Source organism: Protopterus annectens, chromosome 4.part0 (genome assembly GCF_019279795.1).
Source record: "Protopterus annectens isolate FY-2018-M chromosome 4.part0, PAN1.0, whole genome shotgun sequence".
Classification (NCBI taxonomy): domain Eukaryota; kingdom Metazoa; phylum Chordata; order Ceratodontiformes; family Protopteridae; genus Protopterus; species Protopterus annectens.
The window spans coordinates 738,718,749-738,733,555 of NC_056733.1; the positions used below are offsets into that span (position 1 = coordinate 738,718,749).

The 14,807-nt window shown below is 37.0% G+C and overlaps 1 protein-coding gene across 2 annotated transcripts in view; it reads right to left on the bottom strand.

Annotated features, from left to right (window-relative positions):
• GNB1L (G protein subunit beta 1 like) overlaps positions 1–14,807 on the bottom strand; it is a 739,619-nt gene that overhangs the window by 233,649 nt on the left and 491,163 nt on the right. For both annotated transcript variants that reach the window (XM_044068696.1, XM_044068697.1), the window contains exon 5: positions 9,564–9,662. In XM_044068696.1, coding sequence (XP_043924631.1) covers positions 9,564–9,662 — 99 coding nt within the window. The remainder of the gene's footprint in view (positions 1–9,563; positions 9,663–14,807) is intronic.

Sequence of the window (14,807 nt, forward strand, 5' to 3'; positions counted from 1 at the left end):
TTTTTTGTAATATTTCTTAAATGCTTAAAAGTTTGTTCATCTGAGATAGTTTTGATAGCTCTCCATTTACCCCAAGCCTTGTTCCTAAGTAACATTTTTTGTCTGGTTTCTTTAGAAAGCCAGGGGGCAGGCTTGGACTTCATTCTAATGGACCGTTTGGGTGCGTGCTCATCTAGGATCGATAAGAATTTAGAGTTTAGATATTTAACAGCTTCTTCAAGTGGTAGGGTTTTTAAAGGGCTCCAGTCACAGGCTCTAAGTTCATCTTGGAATAGTACTGGGTTAAAGTGTTTGCTGGAACGTGCAATCCTATATGTTGGGGGGTTAGAGATATCATTTTTTTGCCTTAGGATGTAGGTCAATGAATGATCGCTTACATCGTCTGGCAGAGTTCCTACGTTGTAAGCTTGTTTATTTATAAGTATCCAGTCTAAGGTGCTCTCTTTCTTATTTGGTTTATTGATTCTAGTTGTGGAGGTGATAGTTTGACTAAAGCCGTGAAGGTTGACATGGGAGGTAGGATTAACAGTGTTAACAGCTTTCCAGTCAGTATTAAAATCACCAAGTATTATTGTTTCTTGAGGGTAGGTTGAGGACACAAAGCTTAGAATATCCTCTATAGTATTGATATTATTACCGGGGGGTAGGTAGATACAAATGATATATAAAGATTTATTTTGGTTAATTTGAAATCTGGTAATAAGGACTTCTGCCTTACTATGCTGAGGTGGGTTGTATGGTAAAGTGGAGATTTGAAGTCCATCTTTGAATAGGACTGCTACTCCCCCACCCTTGCTTTTTATTCGGTCTTGTCTTAATATATTATATCCTTGAGGAATGACTTCATTGTCTTTGGTGTCTGGTTTTAACCAAGTTTCTGTCAGGCAGAAGATGTCAAAGCTGTGAATATCTAGAAGGGTGTGGAGATGGGCTACTTTGTTTTTAATACTGCGGATATTTAGGTGTCCTATTAGGAAAGAGTTTGGTAGTTTAGGGTGGGTTATTAGGGTAGTAGGATTTGTAAGGCCAGGGTTAGGGTGGATGTCACTGTCTTTTAAGGAGGGATTGCTTAGTTTGATTGTAGAAGTATTTGTAAAGTTGGTTAGATATTTTACTTTCTTTACTGTGGGTATATTGTATTTAATGTGGGAGAATCTATGGTATTTAGGTAGCAGATAGGTGGGAACAAAAGTGATGTTAGTTTGAATATTAGGGAGTATGTATAGCTGTTTGTTTTGGGGAATAACTGAAATGGAAATAGTACAGTTTTTCAAAGGAGGTGATGAGGTAGGTGGAGGTGAGAGCAATTGAAATTAAAGCTAAGAGTACTGGTTTGGTCATTTTAGTTATTACTACTAAAGGTATCTTGAAGAGATATGTAAAGAAGTTTTAGGAGTTAAGTCTAAATTTAAAAAGGTGGCAATTGTATAAGAAGAGTGTATAGAGCAGGGAATTAATACTTGTTTGTTAGAAGGAAAGGGATATGGTAAAATAATCTAGGTATTGGGTTATAGTTTCTGGTAGGAAAAAAAAAATGTAAGGGTGTGGTAATTTCATGATAAGGAAGGAAGAAAGGGATTGGTTGATTGGGAGAGAGGGTGTGGTTTAAGAAGTATAAGTTTAGGACCACTGGGTGTGGGAAATGGGGGTATGGTAGGGGAGCGAAGTGAGCCCGTAGGGCGAACGGAGCGGGTCACAGCTGAGACAGGCTGGGGGACAAACAGTTATACAGTGAAACTGTGTCCTAAGCTTTGAGTAGGTAAGAGGCACTTTCTTTATCTACTTAACATAAGACATAAGAGGTTGAGATTTTAGTATAGATGTGTAGGGGAAAGGGGAAAAATAATGAGTTCTATAGCAGGAAAAGTAGGTTATGTAGAGAGTCAATTGAGTAGTCTTTTCGGGATACAGAATTAATGAAGATAAAAACAAAGGCAAAAGCTGTAATACCTAAAGATGGTAAACAGCCATCAGATAACATTCATATAGGCCCATTTTGATTCTAAACCATGATTATAAAGTGTTTATATCTATAATGACTAAAAGAATGACAAAGCTGTTGCCAAGACTGATAGATATGGATCAATGAAGTTTTGTGGAAGGCAGGCAAACATTTGATAACATTAACAGAACAATGATGATCCAGTGGGAAGCAGAATAAAAAAAAACACGACTGTTGTTGGTGGGTCTTGATGCAGAGAAAGGATTTGACAGAGTAAGGTGGGATTTTATGAGCAGGACAATGGAAGCATTTACATTCCTTGACACAAAAATAAAGTTAATTACAAAGATATATGAGGGACTGGAGGCAAAAATTAAAGTGGGGGGGGGTTCCTCACTAAATTCTGTTTGAACAAAGGAACCTGGCAGGGGTGTCCTCTACCTCCTTTGTTATTTACATTATATTTACAACGACTGGCAAAGAAAATAAGGGATTCATAAATTCATGGACATAATTGATATGGTAATCAAGAGAAATTGGCTTTATTTGCAGATTATATTATTTTGTACCTGGTGAAACCAGAAAAGGACATTTCAGTGTTCAAGTCTTTTCAGGATACAGAATTAATGAAGATAAAAACAAAGGCAAAAGCTGTAAACATGTACCCACACACAAATTGGTTTAGCAATACCCATATTTATGATATGACATGATAAAATGAAGTACTTAGAAGTATAGATTAAAGGTGATTCAGTTATGACAGCTAAGAATATGTCAGAAGAGACTAAAGTATAGATTAAAGGTGATTCAGTTATGACAGCTAAGAATATGTCAGAAGAGACTAAACAAAAGATAATACAAAAACTAAGAAAGTGGGAGGTCTGTTTTATGGATATGGATAGCAAGATACAAGCAGTGAAAATGATTTTAGTCCCCTTACTTTTATACACAGATCAGGCATATTTTTTATCATCCAGAGGAGAAGTTGTGGATAGCAATGAAGAATTTATCTGGAAGGGAAGAGGGCAAGAGTCAAGTGGGATAAGATGATCCTTCCAATAAAACATGGTGGTTTGGAATTACCTGGTTTGAAGGGATATTTCAGAGCTACACAGTTAAGGCTCCTACACATAGCAGAAACAGAAAGCTATAATTCAAAGTGGAAAGGGATTATGATGATGATGAAATGGGTGGAAGCTTAAGAAATAAGGAGAGACTGGGATTTTGGATGCAGATCCTTGAGAATAACAATAGCCATACAGAATGTTATATTCATAAAGCAGCAGAAAGTACTCTGAGAACTAAACCAACACGAGAATGTTAGAAAGGAGATTCTGCCAATAGGAATTACTGTAATCAGGAGCACAGAGAATAGACAAGAAGGGGCTGGAATTTACTGGAAAAAACTGTCAAAGGAATCAATGTACTGGGAACAAACAATTAGAGAGGGAAAGGTAACAGAATGGGAAGAGGCCAGGAATAAATTTGGACTGCAGGCTAGAGACTGCCTTTCCTATCAAGGATTGATATCAAAGTATAGCCAAACAGAAAGGAATAGGGGGATCCTAAGTGATAGACCAGCACTGGTAGAGTTTGTAGCTGAATCCAGAACAGAAAAGGCTGTTAAAAAAGGGATAACTAATAGGACATATAAACATTACATGATAAATATAGGAATCAATCACGGGGGTTACAAAAGGATTGAGAAGAGAGAATGGATAAGCAATTCACAAAGAAAGAATGGGAGGATATATATATATATATATATATATATATATATATATATATATATATATATATATATATATATATATATATAGCTCCCAAATATGCAACAAAGTCTAGAAAGTTTGGGATTTTTACTTGGAATTGTTTGGATAGGTATTTTTATACCCCAAGCAGACCCCAAATAATTTCCTCAGGTAGACTGCAAATGTTGGAGATGTGATAGGGAAGAACAAGGTAAATAGAAGCATATTTTTGGGAGTGTAATGAGTTGGTAGACTTTAAAATTTCTCTGCAGACTATTCTGTCAGAAATACTGGGTAAGCAAATTGGTGTAACTAAGGGAATGATTTTTTGAGCTGTGATACAGGATCTGAATTGCCTAGACATAATAAAGGCTTGCTCAGCTTAATTCTGGTGGCTGCCAATTTACAAGAAAATGGAAATCAAAGTCTAAATCAACTGTATTAGAAGTAGTGAATATAGTAACAGAGATAAAAGAACTGAAAGTGTGATCTTTAGAAAAGGGTAATAGCAAATTACATAGAAACAAATGGGAATTGTAGGAACAATGCATGCAGAATAAGATTTTGGAGGAGGAATGAGGTTTAATAGAAGGCAGGAATTCCAACCAAAGAAACCACAATTGCCAAACTGGTAAGGGATTGCAGGGACAACACTTTTTTAGAGTCAAATAATTGTAATACATTTTCGTCAACAGACTTCATCAGAAAACAATTTTAGTTTTTTACTTCCCTATCTTTTCTTTGTCTGATGTTTCAGCATCTCTCAGTAAGTCCCACTTTCAAATCACATGGAATTCTACTTTGATCCTTCCAAAATATTAAGAACATTAAGATTCAAAATGTACTATTTTCAGGAAGCTTAATTCTTAAAATATATTATTTTTATGTTTCAGCTACATATCAAAGTCAATAAAAATAATTACTTACTATGTAAGAAAGGTAAGCACACTGAGCTATGAAGTAATAACTAAAATTACAGCAAGTATCAAGCATGATGATGTACCCTACATCAAAATCTATCACTGGAAGTGTACATTAAATTGGTTATACCAGAATATCTCAGCTGCCTGGTAACTTTACAATGCTAAAAGGTACCTTACACTCTGGGTGGGGTGGGGGGCAATTGCACAGATGGGATTTGGAAGGATGGCTATCTGGTGAAAACAACACCTGGTGCTTACAGTGCTTCTGCTACTACCACAGAACCTTGTTATAATAAAACAGCTTTAAACAGTGTAGGAGCTATAAGGAGAATGCATGCCTCCAGCGCGATGGAGTGCATTTCATCCTTCTGAATGTCAGCAATAATCATACAACTGGACTCAGCAAACAGGGCTTCTTCCTCAGTGAGGAATCCAAACTGTTTTTGCCTCATCTCTTCATGTAGAAAGGATAAACTAAACTACTCCTCAGAAATACAAGCACAAAGAAGTAATTTTTGCAGCTGCACATTTGCCAACTAAAGTGCAACATGTGATATGATACCATCTTAAGAAGCTAAAGATAATGGATACGGTGAACACCATCATCAGAGGCTACAAGTAACGGGTGAGGTAAAAACTGTCTTCAGAGGCTAAATGCATAGGCTTCCCAAATGTTAGCTGTTAAGGAGACTTGAAAAGGGCAAACAGTCATGACCCACCAAAGATGTCTGAAAATGGGTTGCATGGTACAAATAATTTAACTGCAAAGTAAGAATGCTACAGACATAGGCTCACCCATTAATCTCATTTAGGCTCCCGATTAGATAGGATGGTGGCCAAGTGTTATGCCTTCTGCGACCTACTGTTAACAAAAAATAACAAAAAAGTCTTCTTTTTGCGGTTTCTCCAGAAACACCATAACTACCCTGCATAAACAGTATACCTTTCTTTTGACAGGGAAAGCCAAGTGTGGATTTCTTCTACATTTGGAAACAGCAAGCATTCTTAAAATTCAGTTCCAGTGGAGGAATAACGCATCTCGAAATCTGTTTGCCCCTGGAAAACGTTCACCTTTTTTATTTTAAGGCAGCAGGCATACCCACGATTGGTATATTATAGGAAACTTCCTCAGCTGGGGAATCTTCCCCAAAGAAAGGTTCCTTCTGAGATGAATTAGTAAATGGGAATGACCCCTTATTCTTATTTGTTTGTACAACCTCTCACCATTTACAGGGAGAAGAAAAATTACTTTTCCACACAGCCTTGATAGAAACAGCCCTGGTCTGCGAAAGGAACAAAGAACAGGGATAACAGGCTCAGAAAATGTTGATGTATCTTAATGGATCAAGGCCTGAGACCACATATCACAAGTAGAAAGATAAGCACAAATAGAACACTGTCATCTAAATCTCAGATGTGAGTTATCCACATTTCATGCTGAAAATCCTTGCAGAAAGGGATTAGCACTCAGCAATACACAGCAAACATGTACACCTTAGATTGCTGGACACAATGATGGCAGAGTGAGCAACACAGATGTGGATGTCAGTAACATCCAGGTCTCATTCCCACAAGCAAGGTTTCTCTTTTTTTTAATTTCATCAAATCTTTTGGGTTTCTAATACCATGACAGGAATGGACCCCATTCCTAAGTCAAAGTATAATTAAAGTTAATGAAATTAGTATTGTTTCAATCTTTGATGTCAGCCAGAATTGCTCTTTGCAGCACTCGCAATGTGCCCAGTAATGACTCCTCCTGCAATTCGTATGGAATTACATGGAATGGTAACATATTTAAATACAGTTGTAGATTCATTTTATAAGACCCATTGCTCCTACTACTATTGGAAATGTCTGGGTATCTTTCTTCCACATTGCTCTCGTTTCTGCCTGCAAATCCTGATATTTTATGACTTTGTGTCTCTCTGTACACAAGACACTGTAATCACTGGGTGTGGTGAATTCAATTATCAATGCTACTGCTGTTTGCTTTTCATGGACCACTATTATCCAGTTTTCTAGCATCTATCTTTTGAACTGTTGGCAATGGATGATCCCATAATGTGATGTAAACTTCATCGTTTTCTATGATGCTTTGTGGCTCATGTTTCCAGTGTTGTTCACCCACTTCAATACCATAAGTGTTTGCACAATCTCCAGTGCAACAATCTTGCCACATTATTATGCCTTTCAGTATACAGTTCTTCTGCCATTGGTATGTCAGACCCAGCAACAAGCTGTGTGACTGTTTCCAATTCGGTTATAGAAAACCTACATTTGTCTGTTTCTCCCACATGTTCAATGGACTTTGTAAACCAACGTGTATGCAGCCCACCATCTTGGCTCACAAATATTAACTTTTCATCTCTTGGTTTGAATTCCCCTCTTGTTAACCATTCCTGCATTCAGTCCTGATCAACATGAGGTTCTTACATATGTTTTTCATACTTGCAACTATATTTATGGATTTTCCACATTTCTTGCCTTCTCATCTGGTCCTTTACCTTATATTCTTTCTTTTGTTTTTTTGGTACATTCAGTTGCTGCCTGAGTTTTATATACTTCTGGTTTAATTTCCATTCCTGCTTGACGTCAATATTCTTCTGTTAGATTAAGCAGAGAAGTCATCTTAGATTTATTCTCTTCATGTTTCAAAACTGGTTTGGGTCTTGTGAGGTCAGCAGATATATGTGCAGTCCCACGATTGCAGATTTATACATGTAAGCAGTTTCAAGGAGGCCCATCCCTCCTTCGGAATGGGGATTATATAATCTTGGTATGCAATGATTTTTATAAATCATTTGGTTAGCATAAAGCATCCTTCTTGTTTTCCTATTTACTCTATCCAACATGTTTTGGGGCCAGTCAATCACTCCAAAACTGTAAGTTAGGACAGGAAGAGAAAATTGGTTTACAGCTTGGATTTTGTTCCTAGATGTTAATGCTGTTTTCAGGATTAACTTAAATCTTTTAAAGTATTCTTCAGTAAGTTTTATTCGCATTTGTTCATGTTTTATTACTGATCCTTCATCAATTCCCAAATATTTATACACTCCCTCTTGCTCAAGTTCTTTTATATCACATTCTTATCCCAAACTGTTTTCCTGGTGCTGAAGTTTTCCTGCTTTAAAGGTTGCTTTTGCACAATTATCAAGACCAAACGACATCCTTGTATCATCTGAAAAAGTTTTGACAACTTGCAGTTGTACTTTCAGTTCCTCATCTGATGAGCTATACAGTTTTAAATCATCGACAAGGAGAAGAAGAGAAGTCTTTACACTTTGTTGTTTTCTAGGAGCTAAATTGTAGCCATGGCCTAAGCTGTTAAGTAGATAGCTTAATGGGTTACGGGCAAGGAAGAATAGCAGCTGTAACAGAGAGTCAACCTGGAGTATCCCCTTTGAATTTTTATCCCTGGGATAGCAATTTGTCTTTTATTATAGCTTAATTGCAAAGTGGTCTGCCACTGTTTCATGGTCAATGTATTGTAGTCGATCAGTGTAGGATGTATCTTATACATTTTTAAGCACTCTTTTATCCATGAATGTGGGATACTATCAAATGCTTTTTTGTAGTCAATCCATGCCATACTTAGATTCTTCCCCTTTTACAGTTCTCCACTATGACTTTATTTAACAATAAACGATCCTTTGTTCAATTTGACTTTCTTTTATTGCCCTTTTGTTCTACTGACATAATTGAGTTTTCTTCTAAATGACTATAAACTCTGTCGGCATCAATTCCCTTGTATAGTTTATATGTTGTCGGGAGGCATGTTACTGTTCTATAATTTTATGGGTAGCTTGCAGGTTCACTCTTATGTAGAAGCATTGTTTTTCCTGTTGTTAGCCAGGTTGGTGTCTGTTAGGGGTGCTCATATAAATAGTTCTTACTCATAGCTAAATCTTTGTGCAAAATACTTTTAACCAAAAGTTAAGTACTGCATCTGGGCCTGGGGATTTCCAATTAGAGGCTTTTCTTAACTTTGTTTCAATCTCTCTGGCTGTTACTTCATCCCATTTCATATCCTGTACCTTTAAACTTCTTATTCTTTCAATGTAAGGTTTCAATGTAATCTCTCAAATTTGCAATAAGGATGATATTGTATTAAGAAATTACTTCTCAACAGACAAGGAAATGTCAAGAGAGGAAGAAGATGCCATTAAAGCCATAGCAGACACTGAGAGACAGCCAGGAATAGAAACTTTGGCATGGACTTCCAATCCCTTCCAGTGGCCTCACTAGCCTTATGCCAGGTGTCTTTGCCAGATGACGCACTTAGCAATCCATGTGGTAATGCTTCTCTTTGTTTTACTCCTTTCTGAATCAGTGCCAGTCAATGGGAAACCAAGATGAAGATGCAAGTAGCTCTCATTCATCATGCAGACTGGATCTGATTAAACGGTCCATTAACAACTTCATCTTCCCAAGAAAAGAAAATAAACTTCTGAGACTGTGCCTCATGGACAGCACAAAATCTCCCTGTGCAACAAGCATTGCTTGGCTTTATTCTTCTTTTTTTTATTACCAGAAAGACACAGGCATAGTAAAAATTATTAACTTTTGTCTGCTGTGGGAAAACAGTAACAGAACATGGACATTTAATATATTATCATAAGAAAAGGTAAATGCTAAGGTTAGAAGATATAAATGTCTGATTAGTGACTACACATGTGCTATGAAAGTCACAACTGAATGTCTTGTGGTAATACTTTTTATTATAAATCAAACATTACTTATAAAGCAAAATACTTTTAAACATAGGACAAAACACCAGGCGGTATTTAAAAAGTGAAGGCATTATAGATGCATATACTTTTCTAAAACAAATCAAATGCGTTATTAAATTAATACTGAATAAAGAATGCCTCCAGTAAATTACACCCAAGGGCTCTATTCCTCAGTGAACCATTACACCACCTGTAATATCTAGGAGGCACTTCCTACCTGCCACAGTTTCATGCACATTGGCATGCCCAGCTTGGCATCTGCATCTGGCTCCAAGGTGCACACCCGTGTCTTGCTGGGTAGATTCAGAATCTGAACCTTAAAATTAGAAAACAAAAATGTTAATCTGATTCCCATTCAAACTGGCCACTACCCTGTGTTGGACTAACAGCACTACAATACTTAATGTGGTTGAAGCCACATTACTTATAATAAATGCAGTACAGCAAGCCACACGTAATGTTCTTCACGACTGTATAAACAGGCAAGAGAAAAAGCTAGACATCTCGACAACTAGGAAAATATCTAAACAATGTAAGTATGACTGGAACAATTCTTAATCTGTTCACACTTGTCTGGAAGGAAGGACACAAAGAGATGAATGCAATCATGTTAAACATTAGTTGGGATTTTAATTAATGGGAAAAAATTCAGTTTTCCAAAAGTGACTGTCAGTACTATTTCTTACCAGAAGTGTCAGACTTCAGTTTATCCACACATGCATGTATAGGGGTTACCATCGAAGCTACCAACTGTGCTAAGATGATGTATATGTAAGTTTCGATTGGACTGCTGCACTTCTAAAATGCCTGGCAAATGCTCAAATTTGGAAATGCTGTTAACTGTATGAAAAATAAATCTTTGCTGTCTGACTATTCAAGCAGTCAGTCGGTATTACTTGACTGGGTTCATGCCTATTTAAGGATAAACGAAAGAGGAATATCCCTGCTAAGGCACTTTCAAATTCATATTACTCTCTGTCTGCAGACATTCATGAATGATTTCCATCCCCCATGAAATGAGAAAACAATCTGATATTCTGACTAAAGCATAAGCACATGCCACATCTGCTCAAAGCACTCCTGGATGTTATTCTCATTTGACAGCAGGAGTACACGGTTAACTAAGATGTATTTTTCTTAATTATTTCCTGAAAAAATAGTAATGTTCTCCTTTTCCTCCAGTGTTACAAATGTCATTGCTGTTGTGGGATTGTTAAATATTTAGTAAACGATAAATTCCTGGTTTGAATGTTAAAAGCTGTAAGTATAGCTCACCAGAGACAGATGAGTGTGAAAATCATTTTTACCTCTTGACATTCTCAAAAGCATGAAGAATAGCAAGCCTTAAATTACTACTACTAAATGTAACATTTATTAATGAGCCCCAAAGCTACTGACAACCTTTATTAAAGCAGATAATACAAATGAAAAACAAACTTCACAAAGAACTGCACAGTGTATGTGTTCTTTAATAAAGCTCAATGGCATCTTCCTGCTCCTGCCACTCATTTCTAAGCTCCCATCCACAGAATTCCACATAAATAGCCCACTCCTTTAGGACCCAGTCAGAAACCTCCTAAAACAAAGCAAAGGCTGAAGATGGAAGAAAGCCTGCTCAGCAATGACTAGAGTTCAACTAGGAACCCAGCGTATATGTAAGAACAATAATGGGTGCATCAGATTTTTAGGGTCTGGCTTCTGCCAGTCCCATTTTGTCTGCATTATGAAGAAAAAGTGACAAAAGGGACTGTGACTGAGAGGGCAAAGTTGTACTAGATGCCTACGTAGCTGAAAGACTGACCATACTTAGTTCTGGATACTGCTGGGTATGAGACATGTCAGTCTGACCAAATCTGCTATAAATAAGACATATATGTAATAAGGCTCTCTTATCTCCAGACTCCTATTATTTAGATTCTAGGTAGTCTACTACCCACAGTCTGTCCTAATACCTGGCTTTACTTGCCACCTCTGCTCCTCCTTTAGACTAAATGAAGTTGCTTATCTCAGACTTGTTTACATCCTAAAACACCCCTTCATGGCTTTTCCTGTGTGTGTTTTATTTAATAATAATAAGGATTTTTTTTAATAATAATATGGAATACTTCTTTTACCAATAACAGATGTACTGCTAAATTTTTGTACTGTACATTATCTTATCTTGATAGCTTTTTTGCATTTGTTTAATGTGAAGCTTTTCTCCTGGCCTCTGCTGAAAAAGGGCTTTTGCCCAGTCGGACTATCCCAGTTAACAAATGTCAAATAAATAAAAAAAATAATAATTTACCAAAAAGCATGGCTTTCATGGTTTGGTATAGCTGTGCAATGGTCGTAAGGGCTTATAAAAGCACAAACTCCACATTCAAAGAATACGCCTTATCATCAAAAGTAGAGTAGATGTTTGAATTCCTTGCTGCTGCAGTAGCCTATAGGTTATAGAGGTTGTGTCTTGCCCAAGACGCATCAACCATCCAGCTTCCTAAAGCTCTGGCTCCCTCCCACACTTCCACTTTGACTGCTGACTGGGCAGCCTTGAGGAGTGAAAAATCAGGAGTCAGAGTGGAAAATCTTCAGGACTTTCATGCCTAAAAGCTTAGTAGCATACTCATCCTGAATTACACAAAGAAGAAAGAAGAAGAAATAACCACCAAGCTATTTCCCAGCAATAACTGTATACAATACTCGATGCATATCCAGAGTATATGTAATCCTTTTTCCATGGTTCTGAGGTCTAAGACAGAACACTGGGAGATTGTTGGTCTGGTTTAAAGAAACTCTGAAACAACCTTAGGCTGAATGAAGGATTTGTTCTTACTGATACCCTATCCCAAAAGCATACCAGACAGGGTTTACCAACCAAGAGCATTTTCAACTCGGATACTCTTCTGAGCAATCAGAAGAATAGCATTCTAAACATTAAATCTGCCTGATGAGCAGGTTCAGAAGAAGTTGTTGTTTAATTTTACCAGCCAAAAGTTAAAATCCCAAGTAGGAGCAAACTGTTTGCAAGGTAATCTCAGCTGAAAAACTCCAATTTGAAACTGTTTATTTTTTAAACAAGAAACATCTTTATTGAATTATCACTTATATCGCAGGCAATCATATAGTTATAAAAATGAAAACAAAACCATATTAACATTTTCAGTTGCATACATTATACATCACATAATCTATATAGTCATTGTCAGTCAAACATTACATTGCTAATTCAATTCCTGTGTTCCCTTAAACCTCATTGCTTTAAAACATTATTCTGCATGTATTGTTCTCACAATTCCAATTTTTTTCTATGTAATTTGTTTCTACCCTTTTGTAAAGATCCTACTTCCAGTTCTTTATTCTCTTTTACTATATTTACTACTTCTAGTACAGTTGGTTTAGATTGATTTCCATTTTTTAGTAACTGCTTTTTGGGCAGCCATCAGAATTAAACTCAGCAAGGCCTTACTATGTCTAGGCAATTCCAATTTGGTATCACAGCTCAAAAAATAATTTTCTTAGTTATACCAATATCCCCACCCAGTATTTCTGACAGAGTAATCTGTATGGAATTTTTAGTCAGCCAACTCATTACAGTTCCAAAAAATATGTTCCCAGTTACCTCTTTCTTCCCTAACACACTTCCAACATCTGCAATCCACCTAGGGAAAATTCTTTGAAGTCTGCTTGAGGTATAAAAATATATAAGCAAGCACTTCCATGCACAGATCTGAAATCTTCTAGACTTTCTTGCATATTTGGGAGTCATATGCATATCCTTGCATTGTTTATTTGTGAATTGCTTATCTAGTCTCTCTTCCCAATCCCTTTAAACCTCATCTGATTGATTCCTATAGTTATCATGCAATATTTTATATACCCTACCGATTATTCTTTTTTTTTTGAATATCTAGATTCTACTAAAAACTCTGCTAGTGCTGGTCTTGTGCTCAGGATCCCCCATTTCTTTCTCTCTGCCTATCTTCTGATGTCAGTCCTTGAAAGGGACAGCAGTCTCTAGCCTGCAGTTCAAATAAATTATTGGCCTCTTCCCATTCTAATTATTTGCTCCCAATACCTTGGTTCCTTTGCCAGTTTTCTCCAGTAAATTTCATCCCCCTCTTGCTTATTCTCTCTACGTCATATTGCAGTCATCCCTATTTCCATTCCCATATTGGCTTAGTTCTTAGAATACTTTATGCTACCCATTCCATTCTCGGCTAGAGTGCGGGGAGTGCCTTCTGTGTGGAGTCTGCATGTCCTCCCCGTGGTTGGGTGGGCGTTCAAAAGACATGCGTAAATTGGCGTGCCTTTGGTGAAGGTTGAACGTCGAGCTGGCACCTCAGCGTTTGTGAAAATCTACTGCCAATCATTAGCGGACCGAAGTTCCGCTGTGGCAACCCCTAACCGGGAAAAGCCGAAAGACAAACAACAACAACATGAAGATAATATTCTGTATGGGTATTGTTCTCCTTAAGGATTTGCATCCAAAATCCTAGTCTCTTCTTGTTTCTTAAGCTCCTCCCCGTTTCATCATCATCCCTTTTCACTACGAATTATAGCAATCTGCTTGTACGTGTATAGGTGTCTTAACTCTATACCTCTGAAATACCCATTTAAATCAGATAATCCAAAACCACCTTGTTCAATTAAGGATAAACTTGTCCTGCTTGACTCTTGGCCTCTTCTCCTCCCAGACAAAATCCTTCAACTATTTATTAATTGCTGTCCACAACTTCTCCTCTGGTTGATAAAAATATACCTGACCTGTGTACAAAACTAAAAGCATTTTCACTGCTTGTATCTTGCTATCCATATCCATATCCATAAAACAGAGCTTCCAATTTCTCAGTTTCTGTATTATCTTTTGTTTAGTCTATTCACACATGTGCTTAGCTGCCATAACTGAATCCTTTTTAATCCATACTCCTAAGTATTTCATTTTATCATGTCCCCATAAATATGGTTATTGCTGAACCAATTTGTGTGTGGGTACATAGTTTACATCTACTGCCTTTTTTTATCTTCATTAATTTTGTATCGAAAATACTCAAAACTGTCTCAGAATGTTTCACAACACTGAAATGTCCTTTTCTGGTTTTTATCAGGTATAAAATAATATCATCTGCAAATAAAGCCAACTATTCTTGATTGCCATACCAATTATACCTCTGAATTTCTGAGTCCTTTATTTTCTTTGCCAGTGGTTCTAAATACAACACAAATAACAAAGGGGATAGAAGGCAGTCTGGTTCCTCTGCTGAAAATAAACTTATCAGAGAGGAACCCCCTCACTTTAATTTTTGCTTCCAGTTTCTCATAAATTCTCCTAATTAACCTTATAATTCATCAGGGAATGCAAATGCTTCCACAGACCTGCTCACAAAATTCCAGCTTACACCACTGAATGCTTTCTCTGCATCAAGACCCACCAACAACACTGGTATTTTCTTACATTTTGCTTTCCTCTGGATTACTATTG